Source organism: Magnolia sinica, chromosome 5 (genome assembly GCF_029962835.1).
Source record: "Magnolia sinica isolate HGM2019 chromosome 5, MsV1, whole genome shotgun sequence".
NCBI lineage: Eukaryota > Viridiplantae > Streptophyta > Magnoliopsida > Magnoliales > Magnoliaceae > Magnolia > Magnolia sinica.
The window spans coordinates 112,994,528-113,022,040 of record NC_080577.1 but is presented as its reverse complement, the minus strand read 5'-3'; the positions used below and the strand labels follow the sequence as shown (position 1 = coordinate 113,022,040).

Below are 27,513 nucleotides of genomic sequence, written 5' to 3'. Positions count from 1 at the left end.
TCCACAACACTTTCTGCTTTTTTAACTCCCACACAGGACAACAAAATGGAGCGCTAGGATCACTCCAAACCGAAGCAAAGGCCCACCGGATGGACCGTCCAAGTCATCCAACCCACAACCTATTTCTAACCATCTATCACAATCCAGAAATAAACAATAACATAGTGCAACAAAAAGACCAATCCATTGCAATCGATATAGGTCGGAGACGTACCTCATTTGCGGTAAAACATAAAAATGTCATCATCTCAGACATATCATCGGGTTTTTCTACTGCTAAAACTATAAACTTCAGCTAGGTTTGGATATGTCTTCTATAATGCCTTTTCCATCAGCAGCATCGAAGAAGAAAAAGTTCTTCAGAGGATCTCCTTTGCCCGAAATAGCTTTGATTACTTCCTGAGAAATTCAATTAGCAAATACATCAAACCATTATTGTTTGAAACAAAAATACTAAACTTGGAGATTTTCTTTTCTTTTTTATGTTTTGAAAAAATAAAAATAAAAATAGAAGAGGCACGCTTCAGTGGTACCAGTGCCACCGTAAGCTTACAGTAGTACCATGCAAATGTGACTACGACCTGTCCATAAGATTTGTCACCTCAGAAAACACCTAAAAATCCGTTCCTAAACGTATTGAGAGGAACACCCACTGTTGATTGGAATGGGGGGTCCACCATGTTGTTTATATAATCAAGGCCATTCAGACCCTTAATCCAGTATAAATGAAGGTTCGAGGGCAGTCATTCCCTCCTAGATAGTTCGCTTTGCTGTCCCACATTGGTTTCAGATCTGGCTGAGTTTTGTCTTCTAAGGGTCTTCTGAGGTGACACATCTGATAGACGGGCTGTGACTTCACAGTACTACTGGATCAAAGCGCCCCCCCACCCCACCCTCCCAAAAAAAAAAAAAACACGAAGGGAAGAAAGAAAAAAGAGGGGAGAAGGTTAGGCAATCCAACAAGTTGATATGAGTCTGCATGTTCATATCTCACACCATCCCTAAATGATGGGCAATGGGTTTTTAAAATCCTTTATCATTCCTACAACCATCTTGGAGTGCGTTGTGCCCAGAAAAGGGAGAAATAAAATTGGACTAACTAATTGAGTAACCATCTCAACGGTAGAAAAATTATCAGGTCCTGATGCACCACGACATGTACCGTCCAAATGCATCCAATCTATACAAGGCCCATGGTTCAGTCATCCAAGCCATCAATCAGATGGGTTCATCACAGAGGAAGGTGGGAATTCTAGGGAAAAAAAAATCTCCTAGAGTGGAAGATCATAAGCCTTTAAGTAATGGACGGTTAGGGAATAAAAATACAGTAACAGTCCATAAAATGGCTGAGAGGTTGGATGTCTTCAATCTTCCAATCTGGAAATTTTTCAGGACATCCCTCATACCCAATTGGAATCATCAGATATGAGATCTGTACAACCAAACCATGGGCCCACTTGTATGTAGCAGTAACATCAGGAAAAACTGTGCATCCCAATGCAATGCAGCTCGAAAATACCTCAAACCCAGACGTACATGCACCATAAAATAGGCCAAGGACCAAACTCAGTTGTCCATTCATTTTCTTTATTACAGGTATCACACAGTATGTATGGGGAAAGTTCACACAATAGTTGTAGATGAAAAAAAAATGTGCAACTAGATTTATGTAGGGCCCACCATGGTCTGTGTCATTCAATCCATCCAACAGGGTCACCCCATCATGTGAATAGGATGGCCCAAAAATCATGCCAACCCAATCCTCATGTGGGCCACATGATAGAAAACAATTGACCACCACCCAAAAACCTTTCAAGTGGTGGCCCACTTGATGGTTGGATCAGCATGATTTTTTGGGGCATCCCATTTTCATTATGGGAACCATGTTAGACCAGTTGGATGCCATAAGCCATGGTCAGCCCCATCTTCTACATTTTTTTATGTACATGAACAAATAATACTCATGTAAATAATGTATTTGCAGTACTATTAATGTTTTAAGTAACTACACAGACACGATTGCATTCATGGCTGACGATATTTCTTGTTTATAGGTGTTGTTTTAATTTATTTAAAATAAACCTTTTAAAACACAGACAGGAGCACGCCCCCTTCTTGCTGGTGCTTAGGTCCAACTGCCAATTGAACTTGAGACACCTGTGTGAGATATTTGGGTTTATGGTTTCTCTATGAAGGTTGTTGTTTCTAGCTCATTAGACTTTTCTTATCTTCTACTTCTTTTTTATTTTTATAGGTAAGCTGGGCTCAAACCTTAGACCTTAGTGATTTTTCTCTTTTTTTCTTTTCTTTTTTTATAGTTAAGATGAGCTCGAACTTAAAATCTCGGTGATGAGCGCAGATTGTTATGTTTTGCTCACCAGATGATCATACATTTTACGAGAGAGAGAGAGAGAGAGAGAGAGAGAGAGAGAGAGAGAGTTGATTGACAATCGATCTGGTTTTCAGTGATCAAACCAATTTGTGGCTAATTGGACCATCCAATCTAGTCTGGGTTCTAAACACTAGTTTTAACATACTTCATTTCAAGAGATCCGTATTTTCTACCTTTACATTAATATTTATGTAATAATAAATCTCTCGGTATTGTAGCTGGTCGGTACAGAATTTTCAGAATTCGTCAAGGTAGGCACTTCAGAAATAATGCATCCACATCAGACCTAGGGAACATTTCTGACTCAAAGTGTGGAGGGTTTCAATCTATGAATGTTTCTAAGCCATAAACCTGAACTACCCATTCCAAAGAGGGAAGGACTTAAATGGTTGTCCAAGAGCACCGACCAACCAAAGTAGGTATTTTGACAGCCAGTAGAGCAGCATAGTCCTTGAGGAATATCATTTGAAAAGATTCCTAAACTGAGCCTTTGAGCATCGCAGCCACATGTAGAAGGAAGAAGGTACCAAGTGGTCAACCTCATGGCAGCTTCCAATGAGGTTGAGCTCTGTGGGCCCCACCATGATGTTAGTCGGATACCCGCCCATCCATCAGATGCACAGTTCTATGGCAGGCTATGTGTCCAAAAATTAGGCCAATCCATGAGTTAGGTGGGCCACACCATGGAATAGTTGAATGGATGCCCACCCATTAAAACTTCCTGATTCATTTTGGGGCCCACTAAGATGTGGTGCAGACATCCATCCAGCCCATCCATTGTGTGCCTTCCACTTGGATGAGGGGTCCTCCAAATTTCAAGCCAATCCAAAAATCAGGTGGAAGTGGCCCTCAATTGCACTAAGTCCAATCAGGGAACACTATTGAGTTGAATTGCACTAAGTCCAATCAGGGAACACTATTGAGTTGAATTGCACTAAGTTCAATAGAGAGGAAATGGCCAAATAGCAGCAACCTTACAACTTCAAATAAGGAAGTGGCCCTCAATTCATTTAAACTTCAACTTGAAAGTAACATAATTGGAATTTGAATCCTACTCAAACTACGTAAACCAAAGCATGTAATTGCAATTTGATCTTACATGCACTCTATTGAATTTGTTTTGGGGAATTTGCAATACAATTCATGAGTGCAACCAAGCAAAACCTAAGACAACAATTCCACTAGGGCTGTCAATGGGTCGGGTTCAGCCGGGTCCTATAGCACCCATATCAGGGCTAAAAGGGTTAGGGTCTTGCTGGGTCCATGTCCTTGCGGGTTTGGGTCTAGTTCTTAAAGACCTAGACCCAGATACGATTAGGGCTTGAGTACCCATCGGGTCTTTGGATCTAGGTTTCAAGTTGGGTTAGGAACAAGTAAGAGTATTTACATGGTTGGGCCCACCCAATGGATGGATTAGATTGCACACACATGTGCCACTTTGACATATACATGGTGTGTAAACAGGCTTTACATGTTTGTGGCCTAGGGAACCTAATTTCTTATGCTAGAACAATCAATATATATTAAAGATAACTAACCATAAAACTAACTGGACCCCTAGCTCCAACCGGAACCTGTCTAGACTCGGTTTTTAACCAGTTCAGAATGTAAGACCCGGACCTGTTCAAATCAGGTCGGGTCACTGCAGGTCTCGTAAGTGGGTACCCCCATATACAGCCCTACATTCCGTGGGCAAAAGCAACAAAATATATATTGGAATGTGGCAAAATCATTAACAGCTACTGATAACAACAAGAAAGTTTCAAGCAATACCTGGCCAAGAATCCCTCCAATGATAGCACAAACGGCTGGGTGTTCTTGTGTGCCCGCTAACAACCTCTCTAGGAGATTATCTGGGATTTGAGATTCATTCAACAACTGCCACATTCACAAGTCAACAGATGTGACATTTGAAATTTGAATTCAATTATATATATATATATATATATATATATACCCAAACCAAAAATTACTCAAAATAGACCATAGGCAGTTTTTAAAAAATAAAAATAATTAATAAAAATAAAAAAATTGGAAGGCCATAGGTAATCTATGATGCTTGATTGAAAGAAACATTTTTTGTCTGTCCCAGCAACAATGTGTGCCCCACTTTCCAATAACATAACCCATTAATTTAGTGGATCCCATATGTGATGAGCTATGCCCTAATTTCTTCCATATCAGATGATGCAAGCCATCCAATGAAAATGGACAACTAGAACCATCCCAAACAGGCATAAACTCATGAACAAACCAGGAAGGCAAAAAGCAGTACCAAATGTACATTTTACAGATCAGATGGCTCTTCAAAGGACCAAATTACCTGTGCTGCACATAACTCCTTCCTCAGCTGCAAAACTCTAGGAAGATCTGTAATAGATGTTTCACCAGGATTGCGTCCCTCAACAAGTTCAAACTTTTCTATCACTGCATAAGAACAAACAACATTGTCACAATGACCTCCATTGAGAAGAGAAAACTGGCAAAAACAAGAGTCTTGTGCCTCTAATTTCAAGAATGCAAAAAAGGGAATTTATTTTGGCGGCCAGACAGACCAATACAAGAATGGTGACAAGGCATGTTAGTGCATTACAAAATGTGCAAGATATTTGGGTTAATAACTGTACCAGGTGGGTTGCCAGATTTAGTACTTTTCGACAGTAACATGAGAAAGCTACCATGAGAATTCATGTTAGTTTATCCGAGTAGCCAAGACAGGGCCATGATGATGATTATCTATTTGTGTAGGAACGGATTCATAACGTGGATGCAATTGGTCATGCATAATTTTTTACGCCTACAGGGGTATCAACCTGAATTTGAGGTACTTTCTTCTGAGAAGTTTCTTGCTTGAAAAATCTCTAATTCCAAACAAGAGCTTTGCTGGGCCACATGCACCCTTACAAAACTGGTAAATGTTGTGCTCATGGATTGGCCTGAAATAAGGCAACCAACTCATCCAGTTAGGTACACATGTACAGAAGGACTTTTGGGCCAGGTTATCTACATAGTGGGGACCCACCTGATGCACCATTCAGATGTCCCCAGTCTGTGGCAGCAAGTGAAGGAGCATGAATGTGATTATGGACTTAAGACAACTCTCCCACACAGTTTACAGCTCCCAATTGATATCTACCCTTTTCGCATTGGGTATTTCTTTTTCCTGATTTAAGAAAAAAGAAATGACTGAGTGGTCTAAGCAGACGGAAACCTCCACATGCACCCAGGACTCTTTGGCATCCACATCACTAACCTAAAACATCCAGTAGGTCCAATCCACTCTTCTTTCCATACTGTACAAAAATCGCAGCAACCAAATGGTCCCAAACATCCACAACTAGACCTATCATCTACAAGCAATCTTGTCCATCCATTTTTGCATGCCACTGAATGGACAGTGAAAATCATCTAATCAGTATAATTTTCTCAAGGCAGCTTATGAAGGGTGTACTGGACCTAATAGAAGATGACGTGGATGGCAACATGGGAAGGTTTCCATACATTTAGCCACCAGATTATTTCTCTTCATAAAATTATATTTATCAATAATAGTAGTAGTAATGATTCAAAATTAAGTTTCTAAACCATGAACTAACAGAAATATGGCAAAGCACTTGCTTCATCACACGTTATCATCTAATATTTTTTTTGAATGGTGGTAAACATATTCAAACTCTATTATTTTGGAATACATAAAATTACTAATATTTCAATGAAATTCGGCCTGTGTGAATTATTACAAACCTCTCATCGCAAAGTACAGCTTTGCCGTTTTCTTAGGAAGGCCACTCCAACTTAGTGCTAATGCTTCCTGCCACAACAAATACCAAGAGTCATATAGAAATTCAAAAGAGAACCAAAGCCTCATCCATACACCACTATGTAGCGTAGCAAAGTGCGAGATCCAAGTTGTCCACCAGGCACTGTTCAATGTATCGACTATATTAGCAAAGAGATTGAGGATGTTGCTCAGTACTAGTGCTAGGTGGATTTAGCGGACACGTGCCTCTGGAATTTCATGTGATAGCTGCATACCAATCAAACTAAAGGGAAATTTTGAAGGATAGCCGTAGGACCACCTATGCTTTGTGATACAGAATGTTGGGCAGTTAAGGAACAACATGTTCATTGTATGAGCAATTGAGCGTGGCTGAAATGAGGATGTTGAGATGGATGACTGGCAAAACAATGATATAATTAGAGACGAACACACTCAAGGGAACATAGGAGTAGGTGAGGGGCAACAATAGGTAATAAGATGAGGGAAAGTAGACTTGATGGTTTAGCCATGTGCAACAGAAACCAAGAACTGCACCAGTTAGGAATGAGTTGGTTTGAGTTGAAGGCTGTAAAAGGGCAAGAGAAGGGACCAAAAGGACATGTATGGAGGACGTAAGAAAAGACTCAATGAGCATGTGTGGATAGATAGATAGATAGATAGATAGATAGATAAAGATTTTTTTTCCAAGCCTTTTTTTAAGGGAAAAAGGCGTATCAGCCTATATCGACCAATACGGCCTTAAAATCTCATTTTCAATGATAACCAATGCGGTGCACCAAAACCGATTTTCAATCCCTGGCCTATGAAGATGCAATAACTATAGATCTTCTTTTGTTAGTGAGCCTCCCATTCGACATCACACTAATCACTGATGTTCAGATGACCATGGCTGAAGTATAACAAGCCTTTCTCAATAGTGGATTTTATGTACTAGAGAATACGATATATGGTCACAGAATGATGAGTACAGGGAGCATGCATTAAATGGCTCACCACACTAGTTACATAGCAATAAACGTCTGAGTGATAGTCAAGTAAATTAGTCTCGACATTGGTAAGTACCTGGATCACCACGCACTTTTGACCCCTATTTCATTAAGGCAATTATGGACTTGGATAGGACATTCTACAGGTCTTGCACCTAGCATACGTAAATCTGCAAGAAATCAAATGTACTTTGGGAAATGAGTAGGCCTAGTGATGATCTGGCAACCTCAATCTCAAGGAAATATGTTGATGGTCCGAGAACTTTCATGCCAACCACTGCTTAAAAAAGACTTGACATTTAGGATCTCACCACTGTCCTTTGTAAGACCTGTCTCGTCAACATACATTGCCACGAGACTGATGGAGTCATTACTATTCTTAACAAACAGAGAGTGGTCAGATGCACTCCTCTGAAAGCCAAATTGAGATACAGCATCGCCGGATTTTTCAAACCATGCCCTAGGAGACTATTCCATACCACAAATAGACTTTTTTTAACCAACTTTACCACTCTCCCCCTTAGGAGAAACGCCAAGAGGAAGGACCAAATAAGCTTCCTCCTAAAGATCGCCATAGGAACACATTCTTCACATGAAGTTGGTGTAGGGGCTGCTTTCAATTATAAGCATTGGACAAGAGAACTCCATCATCTTCCCCACATTTCCCTCAGATTGTGATACATTCACAAATAGAAATCTTGCCGAAGCTACCAGGGGAGGACTAATAATCTGTAAGAACGATTAGGAAGCTGCCAGAAGAACCCGGAAGCCCTATCAGGCCAGCTGAAACAAACTAGAAGCTGCCAGAATAACCTATGAGCCCTAATGGATCTGTCGAAACAAGATCGAAGTCCTAATGGACCTCCCAGACAGTCTTAAGGTCCCTCATGTGCCTAATAAAGACTCAATGGAGCCTACTGATACTATTGGAGGCCATGATGGGCCTCCTGATGAACCTGGTGGTCTAAAAGGATCCTATCAATGCCTTTGGGTGGCCCTGACGGGCCTGCCAGTGGTGACCATGGGTCCAAAAGGAACTACGGCTGAATCTAAGTAACTCTACAGGGCCTATGAGAGATGATGCTTCGCCCTACAGGGGTTGTTGATTGATGGAAAAGAAAAGAAAAAAGAAAGGAAAGGAAAGGAAAATACAAAGGAAGAAAGGAAATAGGAAGAGGAAGAAGGCTTGATCAAGATCTTGCTCTGCTACCATGTTTTATTTCATGGTGTGGAGAGAACAAATGAAGAGGCAATGGAAAAGGAAGGAGAGAATTATAGACACCTCCCTTAATCATCTTATTTACATACTACCCATAAACAAAGAAAGGAATGGTACACCAAAGGAGTAGCGAAGTAGATGTGACAACATTGAAAACATTTACACTCCTAACAGAATTGGTTGCATGAAAACTAATACCAAGTAAGAAAGCATGGTTATAACATCAAATGGTTCTGATATGTAAAGGCATACCTCAAGGCTTGGACACTCCAAATGGCACTCAACAGTATCATCAAGCTTTTTCTACAAGAAGAACATGGTAAAATATTAGTTTGTTTCAGAATTACTAAGTAATGCATGAGAATGAAAAGAAAACTATATATATATATATATAGAGAGAGAGAGAGAGAGAGAGATTTTGAACTGAATTTGAAGTTAGAGATATAATAACCCCTTCCACATCAAGTGTAATAAATATAAAATATATTAATAACTCTAAAAAGAATAATATCATACATGCTAAGGTTGCCAACAAATTCAGTCTAGACAACTAACAAGCAATCAGGAATTTCAGCAACAAATTGAGCACAACTGAGCTTGTCTTTCCTGGAAAATTACAGACTGCCGAGTTCTTAATAGATGTTGGTATTCATCAAGGGTTGGCATTAGACGATTAAATTTTTGCACTTGCAATGGATGAATTACCAGCTAGTATCCAGGATGAGATCTCTTGGTTATGTTCTTTGAAGATGGTGCTATGTCCGTTCACAAGAGAGGAAGCAAAGGCCAAATTGGAGGTTTTGAGGAAGGTGGTATAGTCTAGATGCTTAAAGATTAGAATACCTAAGACATTAGTTATAAATGCAACCTAAGTAAGAATAGCTACAGAGGCGACACTTTAATTAAGATCAATGGTCAAGAGACTCCTTATGAGATAGGTTTCATTGCCTTCGCTCTATTACTCAAAAGGATTGGGAGATTGATGAGGATGTTTTTCGTAGAAATAAAACTGGGAGGATGAATTAGATATGTGCCTATGGGGATTTATGTTGTCGACACTTGAAGGGAACATTTTATGAGATCACTATTCGACTGGCAATGCTATACAAGGTAGAATTTCAGCAGTTAGGAAGCAACATGAGTAGAGTTTGTGTTGTAGAGGTATGGATGTTGAGATGGCTGTGTGGGAAGACTGGGAAGGATAGAATCAAGGTTTAAAGAATCATTCAAAACTTGTATGAATTGCCCAATATAGACTGTTTTCATTGATGAATGATACAGTCAACATCAGCCTGTATCACTTGATACACCCCAGTTATAGTGGTGACTGGTATGGTCCAAGGAAATCAATTTTCAAACCTTGGATAGAATGAAGAATGAGATCATTTGGAGCACCACATGAATAATCCTAAAAGAGATAAATTGATGAAGAGCATACTGAAATCTTTCAAACAAAAAAAAATAATAATAATAAAATTGGAAAGCATACTGAGATGGCTCAATCATGTGCAATAAAGATTGTAGATGGCTTCGCTAAGGAGGGGAACACTAGATGAAGATTCAAGGACCTGAAAAGAGGATGAGAAGAAGACCTAAGGGCCTGTTTGGACACAGCTCCTCAAAGTAAGGTTTCGAGCCTGCTTTTTTCAGTCAACTTGGCAAAAACCATCAAGTTGGCATTTTTGTGCCTATTTAACCGAGTGGGAGATAAGACCAGGGTTTGCAAAGTGCATCCAAACGCACAAGATCAACTGCCATTGGATCAAAACTGCATTTAGGCTGCAAACGCCCCTTTCGGAGGGTGCATCTAAACGCCCATTTGGGCTGGGCTGGTAAACAGATACAAATACTTGTTCACTTATTGAGGACTTAGATAGGATTGATTGGCAAAAAAAAAGATTGAGAAAGCAAGCCCAAAATAGTGGGGACGGGGCTATGATGATTGTTCATAACAAAATGTGTATTTCCTAATCGGGGTTGACGGAGGGCATCATAGTCTCTTTAGCCATTGGGAGTCAAGTGTTTCTTATAGCCATTAGGCGTTACGCATCTCATTTAGTTCGGTTGGCGTCATGGTTTGTCCATGAGAGGCGATGGCATTAGGTAGCTGTATGGCCAATGAAGTTCATATAACCATCTACCCTACGAGGCGTAACATAGCCGATATCTGCATGAAGTGTCAGATAACCATCTAGTTTGCAAGACGTAAGATATCTGATATCCACAGAGCCTTTAAGCTGTTGAGCTACAGAGTTGGATGTTTGTAACTCCATTCGCGAAGGTAACACCCAAGAAACAAGCCATGCTAAGTAGCTTTCATTAAAATCTAAGAACAGATTGCATTCCAGGCTGTGGTCTGGCACGGCCCTTTAATTACATCCATAGGGAAAACACTTGACAGATTCAAAGTTCAAAAACAGCAACCAGTGTGATAAAGTTAATTGCAATGCATCATGCAAACAAAGTAAAGAACCATTCCAGACTCTTCAAGCTTCCCTATTAAAGTTAGTAACTAACAGGTTGACAGAGTTTCTTAATATCAGCTCTAAATCTTTATGTTCCCTCATCTCCACATCAGACTTAATAAATGCCAGATGTGAGCTAGAGTAGATAACCAAATACTGGATTAACCTGAAAAGAAGTAAAGAGAAGGACAAATATAAAAGCTAAAGGGGTTTCCAAATCAAGAAACTCCAAATGATTAAGAAAAGCACCTTGGCGTAGGTGTAGTTCTGCAAATCCACAAATATCTCACCACATGAATCCCGACAATCAACAGTATAAAACGCGATCCGCTTTGGTCTCTTCCGACATTTTTCATTGATTGATTTCTGCGACAGAAAGCAATGGTGTAAAAAATGAACAGTAGTCCCAAAAATTAAGTGGTTATAGAAAAATTCAAACAGATTACAAGTACCATGCATGACAAACGGAGCCTAACCCAAATAATAATTGAACAAATGTCTAGGTGAGTGTTCTAATTTGCCATTTCCCAGTTATATAGGTTCATAGTTGTAAATGGACTGATTTAGTATCCTACCTAATGTATCCCACTTCCAGAACAAGTACTATTTAGACACTCCATGAATGTACATATTTTCAGGCTCGTCTGACTCTTAAAGTAACATATCATCAAGGTTCTCACAATTGTCAGCCCCCATGCAAGCATGCTTTCCAAAGGCTCAAAACACTCCCTGACCTTCTTTTTACCACGAATAAATTAATAACCAATACAGGATGGGAAAGACATGGGTATTTCCATTCCTATAACAGGAGTGTCATTTCTTACTATTCTTTGTTTTTCCGTTTATTGATTGGCTTACTGGAATTTGTAAAAAATTTAACAGTTAAAAAAACACACACCCATACACATGGCCGGGCCAATTTTAAACCCGAGACTTAGTTTACAGGCCATTCTTTGGGGGAGGTTGTATTTTTTTATTTTTTATTTTTTTGTGGAATTTATGTCCAGTTTTAGTGTTTGGGGAATTTGGCAAGAATGAAATGAGAGGCTTCTTAAACATGACGTTGAAGAAGCTGCCAAGGCACAGTATCATGGGCTTTTATTCATAAAGAATTTAGCAGTGTTGAAGGCAATGAACTTCAAATGAATTAGGAGGTGTTTACAAGTAGCAGGGGCAAAAAAGAATCTACTTGCCAATGGTGGAAGCCTTCTCCATCTATTGGAGATGAAAAAAAGAATTTAGCTTCTCGTATCCCTCTTTTGAAGTTAGTACTTGTAGTTCTCTTTTGTTGTATGTCTTTTCTAATAAAGCAGTAATCGCTGATTAAAAAGAAAAAGGACAAAAAAAATCGAGAGGCATGACTATGATCTCTATCAACGGCTATTGTCTATTATAAAAGAAAGAGGATGTACTTTAGTTGCAAGAGAGCAACACGCAACAACTACAGCATCGAACTTGTCAAAGAACTCTCCATCAAAGCTTGACAAATGACCTAAAAGAATAGAATGGAATTTGTTAGACTATATCACTTAAGATTTAATATTTCCATTATTGCACTACCAAAAAATCAGTTGTACAACAGATACACGGCATAGAATTCCTGTTAATAAAGCATTTCAACATTCAATTCAAATAAATAGTAGCATCAATAACCCTGAAACATCATGCACTCCAAGACAGCATAACATATTCAAAATGCTTACAGTTGCTAACAATAAATTTTCAAAAATGTATAGTAAGCTAGAATGTTTCCAGAATGTATAGTAAGCTAGAATGCTTCCAGAATGAAAACAAAATATCATGTAATGTGCAAGACTTGCCTTTTTCTACTGACACACGGACCATTGGATTGAAATCCCTCAAAGATTCACAACAGACCTCAGCAAGAGATCTCCCATTATAAATATTCTCATCAGGAGGAACTAAGAAGTTTGCCAATAGGGCATCTTCTGTGACCATACGATCATCCATCAAGGTCAAGCTTCCAACTCCTGCTAAAACAATATTCTTGCAAAACTACAACAACAATAAAACGTTATAGTCGGTATGTGCCATGTGTTAATAGATGAATTAGTCCAGAGTTAATCATATCTTACATTCTTACTGAAATCAAAATGGAACATATATATTGGTAAGAATCATTTTCTAGCATGTCTAGTTGCTATGTTTCTTGCAAAACAACTTTCTTGAACACATAACAAAGTCATCGAACTGCTTCACATTATTTCAACTCAGAGTATCTGATGTGAAAAACGAGGCAAAGAGGGGATACAAAGAGAAAAGGGGACGATATCCGTAGGTGAGAGAGAAAAAAGGAGAGAGATGCAGAGGGAAAAGGTGTGGTTACACGCAGGGGAGCGTTTCACAGAGTGAGGGAGAAGGGAACAATGGGTGACCCATCCTAACTGTTTCCTTTGTTATGGCTCACTCGATTCCTCAATCCACCAAATTTGTAGGCTGACATCCCAACATGAGCCGACCCAACAGTTATACAGAGTGGATGCTACGATCATCAATGTGAGCCCCCCAGAGATTTTGTCTCACAATCTCCCTAATTAGAGGCTCAGTGCATGTAATTAAGGAAAAGGAGAGGTCGGAGTGGGCTAAATGAATTAAAAGAAGTGAAAGGAAGCAAGGTGCAATCCATGCCATCCCTTGTGCCGTGAAAACTCAATCATTCCCTGCCAAGCACCTACATTTTTATGAGGAATGTACGTCTCTTAACCAATGTTGTAAAGAGTAACTCTGCTGGGAGAAATGTCGAAAGCTATTAGCATTATATACGGCGGAGAAAGTACAAACTTGCCTCGAGAATGAATATAACATCATACTTCAACACATGAAATTACAATAGCTAATATTCTGAAGAAAACTACCCATAGCTGCCAAAAATTTACTTTATGGCCAAATGGAATTCAGTTATCAAGTGTATATTTGTGCTAGTGATGATGAGACAGCTTTGAAGTAAAGAAAGCGAGTCAACAAACTGTACTAAAAATAACCAAATAACCAACCATTGTAGGAAGTCACAGATTTGAATTGTAGAATATAATGTGAACATTGTGCATGTATAACCTTTTCCCCCCCTTAAACATGACAGATAGCACATTATAACTTATAAGGGCATGTTTGGAGGTGGATCTATGTGCATCACCAATTCAATAGTGGGACCAGAATGGCTCAAAGCAATTCTCATCTCACTTGGAATTTGGGGCAAAAAGGCAGGAAAACTGAAGGAGATCAGTGCAGCTTCCGTTTTCTGATACACACCAAAAACCTGACAGATTGGTTTAGACAGCAAGCTGAAATCAATGAACCCAATAGCATGGTGTCCAAAAAAAGTTATGGACGTAACAATGGGTACTGGTACGCACTCCAAGGCCATTATGGTGTTATAGTTTGTTTTAAAACAGGGGGTGGGGGGTTGTTAAGGCCCATATTGTACTGGTAACAACAGTGGCCATTATGGCCACTGTTACAGTTATTGAATACCTTGCCCAAGACTACTTTCCCTATCTAGTGCATGGTATTCCTAACATCACTCTTAGAGGTGGGCATCAAGTCGAGTCGGACCAGATTAGGTCCAACTCGATTTGATCCGGTTTTTGCAAGTACCTAACCCGAACTCGATCCGATTCGGGACCGAGCCTAGCAGGGCTGACTCAATCTAAACCGATTCCTTGCCGGCCTGATCCGAACCGAGTCCGACTCGATCAGGAAAACCGAGTCAAATCGAGTTGAGTCTGTCCAGTCGATTCGAACTAGGCTGAGTCAAGCCAAGACAGAGACTCTCGTGCTAGGAAGGAAACGGGAGGGAAATCGAGATGGAGAGGGAGAGAAAGAAGGAGAGGAGAGAAATCGGGCGAGAAAGGTGGAGAGAAAGAAGGAAATGAGGGAAATCGGAAGAGAATGAGGGAGAGAAAGGAGGGAAGGAGAGGAAGTCAGCTCGAGCTGCGGGTAGGGTTAGGGTTCGGGTAGACGAAGGATAAAGGTTTTTTATTTATTTATTTAAAGAGTAAATCTGACTTTATACTACCTGATTCTGGTCCGGATCGGATCGGATCTAACCGGATCGAGTTGCTATATGACCCGAACTAGACTCAGTTTAGCGTCGGATCTGTGAGGGTCTACTCGATCTGACCCGACCCTGGCTTTCGATTCGGGTCGGATCGGATCCAACCGATTCAGTGGAGTCAGTTCGAAACCTGCCCACCTCTAATCAGTCTAGAGAACCTAAATTAGAAAATTTTAATCCACATATGCATAAAGGCCAGATATTATAATGAAGCAGGTCTAGTGACCGTAACAAAATATAATAGAAATTACACTGAGAGTGGCAATCATACCAAGGGAGGTAGAATGAATGCTATGGAATATAGAATCAAGAACTAAGATGGATTACAAAAAGAAGCAGCACTTCCCGTCAAACTCTTCTATATTCATGATCGAGTAGTTGGTGCATTCAAATAGTTAGTGATAGATTCTGACATTTTTTTACTGTTTATCGCAGAGTTTATTATAGACATATTGGTTATTTCCTCATACTCAGCAGATTCATCTGGCACTGCATGCACTAGACTTCAATGTTCAGAAAAACCACTTGGTGGGTAGCACACAACAGTTGTGCTAAGGAATAACATAGAGCTTGACCATGTTTGCATTCGAACCATGTCATATTTGTTTATCTGTTTGTTCCCTGCTGCTTTGTGCAGCCAACTACTCAAGAATGACCTTTCCTTTGTGTCGAGATTCGCGCATAGCAGTTTGCCTCGCAGCTGCCCTACTATGACCCTATTTGCTTGCTTGCCATTCAGACCGTACATATAATAGTTGGGGTAGGGGTCAATACAAGGTGGAACTGTGTTAGCATGTAAGTGGTGCTTAATGTCTGCCTCTGCCATGGCCAGTTCCAACAGCGAAGGTAGAAGAGGAACATTGTTGTCTGATTTGCAGCCAATCGTGGAACTTTTGGCAAACTACCGTTCAAAATCCAACCTCAAAATGCTGGGAAGAAGTCTTGTACTATGATGGTGATGGTTAAAGAAGGATTAGCTTTGCCATCCAGGTGTGTGGGTGAGAAAGAGAGAGAGAAAGATGTCTTTGACTAAGCATGGTAGTACCTCAACAACAGTGCCTTTCATTCCACTGACCAAGATATGGGATTTGCTCAGCCTAAAATGAAACAAGAGACACACAATCAGTACACACGACCTGAAAATTTTATCAAAGTAACCGAATCAATGAATATGACATGCCCCTTTTTTGGGTAAGGAAGCTGGGTTCGAACCTGAGACCTCAATGTTGAATAGCATGCTGTCAACCACTGAGATATGGGCTCGAACCCCTATTCTAGTTACACTGGTTTGTTGCATTTTTAGTGTTTCTTTCTGTTTTCTGTTTTTGTTTTGCTGTTTTTCTTTTGGCTTTTGTGTTTACTAAAGATCATCCTTCAAAAAACAAATAGGCATATCATGTATCACATGCGTTGACCACTTGCACATGAGAGGGGTTAAGATAATCTACCTCTAATTTGCTCCTACACATAGGAGTATATTAGAGATGGATTATCTTAACAGGCGATACCTCTATTTTGTAAACAGTAAAAGCCCGCCTACAAACAAGCTATAAAATAATCTACAGTGCAAAGAACGGCGCTATAAGCTCATTATCCTAAGTAACCGGAGACCCAAGGCACCTTTCACAGGTGAAACTGCATCACTGGTGAGGAGAGAAGATAAGATATTTTGACAACTACAAATGCTATTCATCTTATGATAGTGTGAAAATGCCGGCTAGAGCCACCCATACCTTCTTTGTGCATCGACACCCCATACACGGATTTGCCGATCATACAGCGCCGTTTCTTGTGCAGTCAGCTCCTCCTCCATGTCTATTTGCAATCTATTATGAAAGAAGTGCTAATATGAGTAAAAGTGTAAAACTAAAAGAAAATTCAATGAAAGACGCCAGTTTCATCAACGCATTAGAATATAATACTCTCATTCTTTTTTATACATCACGCAGATCAAAAGAGCAATGTTATCAAAAGCATATGATTCATGATATGAATTTTATGATTCATATTGTATCGTATGTGTGCACAATTTGTATCCTACACCCAAATCGTAAATCATAAATAACCGTATGATTATCGTACGATAATTGTATCGAATTGTGAGATAACTTTAGACTGCATAAATGGGCTCAAAAAATACTTAAAAATCAATTTATTTATTTTTATTCAATTATTTCCTTTTCTTTGTATGCTTTTGTTCATAAAATATGAAAAAGGCTCTCCCCTATTAAAAATGTCCTCTTTTTTTTCTTTAGAGAGAGAGAGAGAGAGAGAGAGAGGAGATTTGGGGGTTTTGATATTCAAACACCGAAAGCAAAGAAGTCAAGATATCTTTTGACTCACAATAGAATCGAATGCCATTTGTTCTAACATGATTCTACATTCAAGAAAGGTACAAAACAATTTTTTTAAGGACTCTTGAATGTTTTTTAAGGTAAATTTTTTGAAAGACAAGAAAAGAAAACAAAGGAAAAGGACAAGAATCCTTTACTATCATGATATGTATGCCATAAACATTTTCTCAATTGATAATATGATGGTATGTATTACTTTTTTGGTACATGTTGATGGTAAATGGATGATTGATGAGTTTTTAATCTTTTACGATTTACTTATATCTTTTCATGTCTTTTATTTTATTTCATTTTTTGTAAATCAGAAAAAATCTTATGATTTGCAATTCGATACAATTCAACCCCTATTATGATTTGCAATACGATAACGATTTTGACAACATTGCATAAGAGAACTTGAAGTGAGAGAGAGGGAATGCTTGAGTGTGATCTCAAATCCTACTATAGAGAAATGCAAAGGCTACTCACATGAGTGTGATCTCAAATCCTGCTCTCACAAGGCATGCCAATGTGCTGCATGCGTGAGAGATTAATGCCACTCACTTCGGTGGGCCCACCATGTGGCAAAGGCATTCCAAAATAGTTATGTAACAGTGATAGCAACCATTACGTAATGATAACAGTGATAACCATTATGCATTACGTGCCGTTACAGAAAAATTGACTCATGATGGCCCCGCGACAGCCTGTAACAGCCCATAACAGTCCCATAAGAGTCTTTGATATGTTTCTGTATCCCAAGGCTGCGATACATGCATCAATACTGATATTTAACTCACTAGTTATGGGTCAATGGGGCAATGTAAGGTGATGCATCTGATGGACAGATCGTATACCACCTAAGCTTACAGTAGTACAGTACCACTGGAGCACACCTCTATTGAGTATTTATAAATAAATAAATAAATAAATAAAATGTTGTGTCTTCAGTTCATTGCTACTTATTGTGGACTCTCGCAGAGATTGGACACACAACACGTCAGTCCAGTTATCGAGACTGTCCGTATGGTGGGAACTATGGCGAATGGGCCATGGCAAAAATAATTGAAATTTAAATTATTAAATAATAATAATAATAATAATAATAAAAGCAATGTGATGATCTAAACTTTCTCGCCGTTGACCTGCACATGCAACTGTACATTTTGCAGTGCACGAAATAGAACAGCCTCGTAAATAAAAGAAAACAAAATTCAAAGAAGGAAAACAAAATAGAAAATAAACGAATGTTGAATGTTGAAGCAATTAAATTTACAAAAAAAAATTATTTATTTTTTTTTTTTTTAAAAAGATCCTTAAACGTATGGGATGAGATTCTAGAAACAGAAAACCCGATTTCTGATGTGTATGTGTAGAGAGAGAGAGAGAGAGAGAGAGAGAGAGAGAGTTAAAAGGGTCGAACGAGGATACCGAAGTTTCGTTGTGGTCGCTCCGTTTCTTCCTGGTTTGCGAATCGCGGATGGAACTTTCTAAGAGAAAAGGCTTGCTTGCGGCACGTTTGGGCGCACACCCTCGATACGTTCGTTTCAGGGCTAAATGCCGTTTTGAGCCAAACCCCTCTAATTGCTTTATGAGAGAAGCCCTTTTGCGGGGAGAAGGCTTTAAGTCAACCAGTTGGACCATAATTTAGGGTCCACCTCGAGAATAACTTCCAACATATCATGTCTGTGCAACATCCAAACCCTCCAATAGGTTGTCCACACCATGAGGATCATGTTATGCAAAAATCAGCTCCAAAAACTCACCAGATGGGCCACACATTAAAAGAATGTTCGTTCGTTGATAAATTACAAATACAGTTGTGGATCACTTAGTAAGTGGATTGGGCTGATTTTTTAATAAGGTGCTCCCAATGATTGGGCCAACCTATTGAACGGATTAGATTTTTAGAAGCATGAAAATTTGGAAGTTATTTGATGAGTGGACCGTAAATTATGGTTCAACCCGTTGGACATGAAATCTTATCCTTTGTAGGAGTCCAAACATGCCCTTGATAATGGACTGCTAGCGGGACTTTCGGGCCCGGCTTCAGTGGATCCCTGTATCCACCGGGGTGGTGGATCCCTGACTGCGGGGCCCACAATGATATATGTGCCTTGCATCCACGCCGCCCATCCGTTTTGTTAGGTCATTTTAGAGCATGATCCCAAAAATGAGGTAGATCCAAGTCTCAGATAGACCACACCACAGGAAACAGCAGTGATTGACCATTAAACACTTCTTGCGGCCACCAGAATGTTTATTTTCCATCCAAACTGTTTGTATAGTCACAAAGACCTTGATGAAAGGATCAGCTTGATTTATTACTTTGTGGCTCACAAGAAATTTTTAATGGTCGATCACTGATGTTTTCTGTGGAGTGGTCCACCTGAGATTTGGATTTCCTTCATTTTCTGGATCATACCCGAAATGAGCTGTCAAAAAGGATGGACAGCGTGGATGTAAAGTGCATACATCACGGTGGGCCCAACAGTCAGGATCCACCGAAGCCCGCTCCTTGTTCACAAAGGGGTACGTGGGACCAACATGCATCAGATTCAACCCGTCGATCTAGTGGGCCGCCACATTTTAACGGTGGATCTAAAAATCAGTGCAATACAAGACTTAACGTGGGCTACGCTAAAAGGAACGGTGTAAAATATATCCGTAAAATCGTGAACGAACGTGATGTGGCCCGTACGAGCCTTGGAATGTTCTGATTTTCGGAGAATCCATTTACCATGGTCCGATGCATCCGATGAGCGGATTGGATGGCATATACACACCACCTTGTGTTGGCCCCCACAGTCAATTTCGACAATTTTAGCCCACCTGAGCATTGAATCAGCCTGATCTTTGGGCCCTGGTCCAAACGCAGGCTGACTCACCTGATGGACAGGATGGATTTCATCCGAGTGAAGTATTCCATCCACATCAGCAAATTTCACACCCCTGCCAGGCACTTACCGGGCTTTTATTTATACTCGGCATATGACACCTGATACTCCGGCACTCAAAATTGCGCACGTTGCTTACATATAACTTAGATCAGAGGACTTAAATTATGAAGCCTACTGTTTTAAAATTACTCTTAAGCCCAGGCTAGAGCCAGACCGAGGTTGGCTCTGCCCCTGACAGGCTAAAAAGCACCCAGCCCTAGCCCAGCTCGTAAAGGTGGGCTGGGCTAAGGCCGGCCTCATAAGTTCAATAAAAAGTAAAATGATGTGTATCAACCGAATTCAAATAAAACTGTGGATGGAAAGGCTCCCATGCAGTTAGCTCAAAAAATTATTATTCTTTAGAGAGTCATTTTTCACTCCGGTTGGATATGACACATGATACGCAAGTGCTCAAAAATTGTATATAAGAACGAAATTAATTCAAATAAAATAATAAACTACGGGGCATACTGTCTCTATGTTATGTTCGGAAAATCAGATTGAATGACAAATTCTAACCATTGATTTGTGGATGCTTATTCGTTGAAGTAAGATAAATCTTTCCATTTTAACCGTCCAATAAATGTCCACCGATCATATAGTGAGCTTATCTAATCAGTCCAATAAATGACCGTAATTTGGACAGTCTAATTTGAATTACTTGTATGCAAGATATATAATTTCTAACTAATTTAGAAGTGCCTATGCACACACAGCCACAGCATTCCGCCAGAGTAAGAATACTTATCAAACAAAACATACTAGATTCAGTGCAGCGTCACAAGCGGGCTACTTTTCATTGGCCCATGTCCAACCCAGCCCAGAAACTAAGCCTACATTTTCAGCCTGAGTCTAGCCCTTGGGCTAAGTTTAGGGGCCCAATCGGGCGATTAGGCAACTTGGTCCATTGCCACCCTTACTGTAGGCTATGTATGCTGTGGGGGATGTGGAGTGTTATTTGATTGGGTCATGTGCTAATGTCAGAGATGAGTTCAGTTAACTTTGTCTGGCCTAACAACTCTGGGACATGGATTGGGTGTTACCCAAATTCCTAACTACGAAAGAACAGAAGCAATAAGGGGCCGCTGTGATGTATGGGTTTTATCCACACTTTCTATAGATTTTGCCATATCATTTTAAGGTACAAGCTCAAAAATGAGTCAGATCCAAGGCTCAAGTGGACCACATCACAGGTGGTGGCAGTGATAATGACAGCCATTGTTGAAACCTTCACAGGCCCACCGTGAGTTAATTGCCAACGTGGATTCCTTGTAAAAGCCTTTCTTATGAAGTTTAGTTAGGGCCACCATGGTGTTTTTAGGAAATCTGCCACTTCATCAGTTTTGGAAGATCTTATTATGAGATGAGCCTAAAAATGATCAAAATCCAAAACTCAAGTAGGCCATACATCATCCATTGAATCCTCCCGGAGGTTCATCATGTGTTTATGTAGCAACCGTACTGTTCATAAGGTCATTCCAACTTGGACAAACTGAAAATACAAAAACTAGCCTGATTCAAAACTTTTATCGCCCCACTCAGCAGTGGAAGTTCAACCCTCTGTCATAACAGGCTATTTGAGTTTTGGATTTCGGTCAGTTTTAGGCCATGTCGTAACATGATCTCGAAAAACAAATGGAAGAAGTGAATTTCCACAAACATCACGGATGGCCACTCTCCAATCCTAAGAAGTTCCCAGGAGATGCTTTGGCAGAGAATTCACGTCCATTAATTGCCATCCAACCTACCAATAACATCACATCAACAGGACCAAGGGAAAACACAAATGATTTGTCAACTTGATCCAAAACACTATATATTTAATCACTTGAGCCTTGGAACTGCCTATTTTTTTATCTTAAAAGGATTGGACGGAGTGGATAAAATCCATAAATTAAGGTGGGCCCTCAGATCCTCCGTCCATTTAGCTAGGGACGTGCAGGGGCGGTACCCAGTAGGCGTCCATGAGGGCCCATCTCTAACAGAGGCACAGACTCAATCAAATCCAGCCACGTTGACACAACGAAGATCGGTGGGAGTGGGTGATAAAAATCCGGTTCACCATCCACACGTGCCATGTGGATGGCGGGATGGGATAATCTCTAGTCAAACGGAAAACACAACACTAGTATGGAAGAAAAGCGGCAAACGTCTTACCTACGCATCTTAGGAATAAGACCCGCACCTCTCGTGACCACGTGATCATTCGGTGCTCCCTGCGCTTCCATCATGACCAACACTTCCTTGATACCTAACAACACAAACAAGAGTAATTATACTATCCTTAATGATTTAAAAAAAAAAAAAAAATTACACACGCACGCACACCCCACACACTCACGCCGTGGGATTTCACCACCATATCCTTAATGATTTATGCAGTATGCAGTGTCATGAGTTTCATGTCTGTCATTGTGCAAGTAGCAACATGCTTCTGTGATCCACACCGTTCATCAGATATGTACTCGCAGCGTCCTGCAGAAACAAGCGTACCTATAACTTCTGTGGAGCGAATGACTTTGCGTGCATGAGATCTATACCGTATATCATGTATACGACCTGACCGTTTGGCCTTCACACCTGCCTTACCATAGGAAACAGTGTAAATCGTGCCTAAAACCACTAATTTACTAGGTGTGGACCACCTAAGTCTCGTATCATCCAGATTTTTGAAAGTCTCTGGTCACTTCTTCATCATGGTGATTCACGTCAGATGAATGGATTGGATGTAATGTATAAAACGCTTGGGCCCCACACGGTGTGACCTGCCCGAGTGTTTGACCGGTCTGATCCTTGGGTTCAAGGGCTGAGCACGAGGGAACGCACCTGATGAAAGGGGTGGATCTCACGCAAGTTGTCCCCCATGTGCCACCCGGTTACTTGCAGCGCGGTTCTATGGTTAGGCTGCCATTTGCATGGGCCATGGAGAAAGGAGCAGTAATCTCACAACTGCAATGGCCGGATCGCCTTGATTTTCAAACTAGGGAACATACACGTGGCCCATTAAATCAACGGCCATGATCAACACAAACCGGTGCCACATGTACACCAGAGAGGTTTTGCTGTATACTTCACCGGGTCATTTTAGAGCATGAGCCCAGATCCAAAGCTCAAGTAGACCACAAGCCAGGAACAGTGGGAATTTAAGGGCCATCATCAAAAAATAAAAATAAAAAATCTTGGGGCCACTGAAATTTTTAATCAAGCGGATATTTGTGTTTTACCTTTATTCAGCCAACTTATGAACGGAATGGATGGCAAATAAAATTACGGTGGACCCCGGGAAGGTTTCAACAGCAGGCGTCATTATCCCTACTGTTTCTTCTGGTGTGGTCCAATTGAGCTATGGAACTACTTCATGTTTGGGCTCATGCCATGAACTGAGTTAGCAAAACGGATGGACGGCATGGATATAACACATCCATCACGATCAGCCCCACAAAGCTTAAGGCTGGAGGAATCCCCTGCAGCGTCCGCGTCCCTTGCGACTCACCGGGCATCTCATGTGACTGACGGATCAGATTCCTCGTTGGTTTCATCGATGGCACCCGAAAGTCCAGCAACAAAGGAAAAGAAAAGAAAAGTCGAAAAGAGGCAACTAGAACGGACGTCGCGGTCACTAGTCATGACTCCTTTTATAGATTCCCCACCGAGAAAATACCAAACGCTGCCCGCTAACATCCACGTACGCATGGCACACGTACGCGAAATCCGGAGCAATCAATCATCCATCGTGCACGAAGGAGAATAGGCCCTGGCACCATACAATGGTTCCGGCCATCGAATGGGCGTTTCTTTCCACATTGAATGTTGACCACCGGTCAGACTTCTTCCTGGCTGTCATTTGTAACCGTCGAATAGTCTTCCGCTCGGTGGACAGGATCACCCCAACAATGTTATTTTCGGCATAAGCTCCATTAATGGTGGGGCCCATTGGATTAATGGTCCAGATGGGACACACCTGTGCTGCATGTATGGATTCTTGATGCATGATTGTTTTGATCATGGTCGTGCCGCTGGATCCCTCCTACTATCCACCAGCATCTTTTGTCAGCTTGGCTACGCCCACGCGCGTGTGCAATAAAGCTCCTGTATACGCCACACGTGCCAGCACAATATAGATCTAAGATCCAATTCTCCCGCGAGAAAGGCACCACTATATTGACAACATAGCCCAAGAATCAAATTGATCCACTGGTCAGGTGGGCCACAGTCCGCAAAAAAAAATGAAAATATAAGGCTCTAAAAACTTGGCTGAAGTTATACGATTTATTAGGGTCCGCACGATGAGTGGACCAGATTTATTCTTGGGAAAACATGTAGAAGGTCGGACCCACCTGATGGATGAATTGTATCCCGCACCTATTTGCTATGCTGGCACATGTATGGCTGTATATGAGCTTTAATGCGCGCGTGTGGGCTTATTAAGTCGGCCTCTTTTATTCTTGATTTCTTTCCAACGCGGAGAGGGGAGGTGGTTTCCTGTAAATTTCCCGATGAAAATACCGTGCGCCCGTAGTGCATCTCTGCCTTACACGTGGCAGTTGATCAGTAGCCAGCCATTGATTTTGGATACCATTTCGTGTGCAGCCCATGCACTGAAAATTTGGCTGGTTTCACCATCCAGATCAGTACCACAAAGGTGACGCTTATCTAGAGAGAGAGAGAGAGAGAGAGAGACGGTCCACAGCCAATTAGATAATAATAATAATAATAATCCCGTGGATGGTTCTGAGAGGTCAAATCACTGTATTTTTTGGCCTACAGTAAATCTAAAGCGTGTCCCACAAGTTCAACAGTCTCAATCACTGGATAAGTTCCCAAATTCACACTTAAGAAATGCATGGATCTTTCCTGAAGCGACCTGCACCATGCATTTCTCATTTCTCGATTCCCGATTCCGCATAAGCATCGCGTCGAGAGAAGGGAACCATGCGGGGCACCGTTTAATTAAACGCATGAGGGGCAGCTCACACGTCCAAAAAACATGTATGCCCATGTATAAATTTTGTCAGGGTCCCACCGTCGAGTTGGGTGATATAAACGGACGCGTATTGGGTACTACCCCGCCAGGGCGTAGCCGGAAGGTCCTGTCAGGGGCTCTGTGGGCCCACCGTGATATTAATATATTTTATCCTATGAGCTAAAAAAGGAGGTAGATAGAAGGCTCAAGTGAACCACATCACCGGAGGCAGTGAATATTGATCCTCTACTGTTGAAAACTTACCAGAGCCCACTGTAATGTTTAATTTCCAACCAACCTAATATATACATGATCCTAGGCTAAGTGAAAGATACCTCGTTTCAACCCTGCGTTCTTCGTATGGATTTCCTGGCGGGGATGACTAACAGTGAAGTGTGAACTGACAGTAGACGTACTAACACATATACACATGAATGAATGAAAAAAAAAAATATCAGCCTGATTCAAAACTTCTTTAGTCGCAAGAGGTTTTTAATAGTAGGCTTTCAATTCCCACTGTTTTTTGTGCGGTGTGGTCCACTTAAACTTTCAATCAGCCTCTATTTTAGGTTCGACACTAAAATGATGGGTCAAAATAGATAAACGGCATTGATAAAACATATACATTACAGAGCCCTTTATAAGACCGTGAACCAGTGAGGGTAGTGCCTAATCGGATATAAACATATGCAGGGCCCCACATGTAGGGCTTATTGGCTGCCAAAATGCTGGACTGAAGAGCAGGTATGGCACTTGTCAAATGTTCAGAGACCCATAAAAAAATTGGTACGGAAGGTACACAGGTGATGGACATGGCTCAAACATTTGACTGACCCTCGAGTACAACAGCGACCGTTGACTAGGATCATCCAAACAAGGATATTTCGTCAGAACCGGTGCATTGAAAGTGGGGCCCGGCAGAAGAAAATAGCCAGGTCTACAGATGGACGTGAATTTCCAGTGTCCCCTCCTGCAGGGAGCCCCTTTCGGCGGAAGCCATGGGGCCACAGTAATGGCCGCGAGACATTCACACCGTCCATCAAGTTTTCTAGTTTTGAGGACCCAAGCAGATTATGTGTCTTATCCATACCGTTCATTCATTTTTTTTCCATCTCATTTTTGGCACGTTCGAAAATTGAAGCACGTCCAAAGCTAAAGTAACACACACCACAGGAAATAGTGGAGATAATGATTTCACCGTTGAAACCCTTCTAGGACCTACAGTAACATTTATTTGTCGTGCATCCAACCAGTTAATTAGGCCACATAGACATGGATGAAGGAAAAAACACAAATATTAAAGAACTTTTCAACCGTAGTCATTTAATTTCCACAATTTCCAATGATGTGGCCCACTTGAGCTTTCGGTGCCCTTGAATTTTGGGCTCCTTTTCTAAAATGAGCTGGAAAATCGGATGATCTGCATAGATATGACACGTATATCACGGTGGGCCCTATAGAGTTTACTTAATAAGCAAGTAATTAGCGTACGTCCAAAACTCAAATGAGCCAAATCCCACTAAACTGTGGAATAGAAATGCCAGCCGTAGACGCCTTCGTGGCAGTCATGAGGATTTGGGATCAAGCTGACATTTGAATTTTTTTTTCCCTACATTCATCCGGTTGATGATAACCTAACCAACGGTTGAGATGGCATGCAAAAGTCACAGAGCGGTGTGCCTTTCCATTCCCACTATTTTGTCACACGGACGTTAGAAATAAATGGACGGAGTGAATGTCGCACGGACATTACGGTGGGCCCCACAGAGTTTCTGCCTGGGGCTCCCTATAGGCGAAACTGACGTACGGAACTGATGAACGGAATGGATGTCACACGGACACCGCGGTGGCCCCACAGAGCTACCGCCTACATGGGCTCCATGAGCCAGGTTTTACGGGAAAGTCGCGTTCGCGAATGGAATGTAGGGCCCACTTGCGCGAAACACAAACACGACGCTCGAGTACAGCGTGCACGGTCTACGGGTCGAGCGAATGAGAATTCGAGTGTTTTTGGGGGCCACGGTTCGGTGGCCCATCTGCTAGAGACGTACGGATTAATCAGACATGGCCCATCCATGGCACGGCCCTGATCATCGCCTGTATTCGATGATCACAGACATCAAAATAGTAGGAACTTTAGGGGACGGCTTGTCGACCGTCGGAAGAACCATATCGACGGTCAGGATCGCTGAAATAGTCGCTCAATCGACAGTCCCCAATTTCAGGGAGAAGGAGAAGAAAATGAGAAAAAATGGAAAATATAAACAAAATACCTCTTCTTCTTCGAAGAACTCACCCAAGCCAAGCGACCGAGCGTGGGAGCTTCACAAGCGTGCGAGCCTCCGAGCGTGCGTGGGCTT

At 41.2% G+C, this 27,513-nt stretch overlaps 1 protein-coding gene across 4 annotated transcripts; it reads right to left on the bottom strand.

Annotated features, from left to right (window-relative positions):
- Positions 1–27,513, bottom strand: LOC131246771 (SUMO-activating enzyme subunit 1B-1-like). Of its 4 annotated transcripts, none has more exons than XM_058247163.1 (12): positions 27,450–27,513; positions 22,348–22,441; positions 16,652–16,744; positions 15,964–16,015; positions 12,664–12,859; positions 12,256–12,335; positions 11,093–11,209; positions 8,631–8,681; positions 6,137–6,203; positions 4,716–4,819; positions 4,166–4,270; positions 1–399 (listed from the first exon to the last, which is right to left on the bottom strand). In XM_058247163.1, exons 2-12 carry the CDS (start codon positions 22,419–22,421, stop codon positions 292–294), a joined length of 1,047 nt encoding a protein of 348 aa, XP_058103146.1. In that variant the 5' UTR covers positions 22,422–22,441; positions 27,450–27,513; the 3' UTR covers positions 1–291. The 4 variants fall into 4 exon arrangements, with proteins under 4 accessions (XP_058103146.1, XP_058103147.1, XP_058103145.1 ...); XM_058247164.1 differs by lacking the exon at positions 27,450–27,513 and adding an exon at positions 27,427–27,444; XM_058247162.1 differs by lacking the exon at positions 27,450–27,513 and adding an exon at positions 23,684–23,744.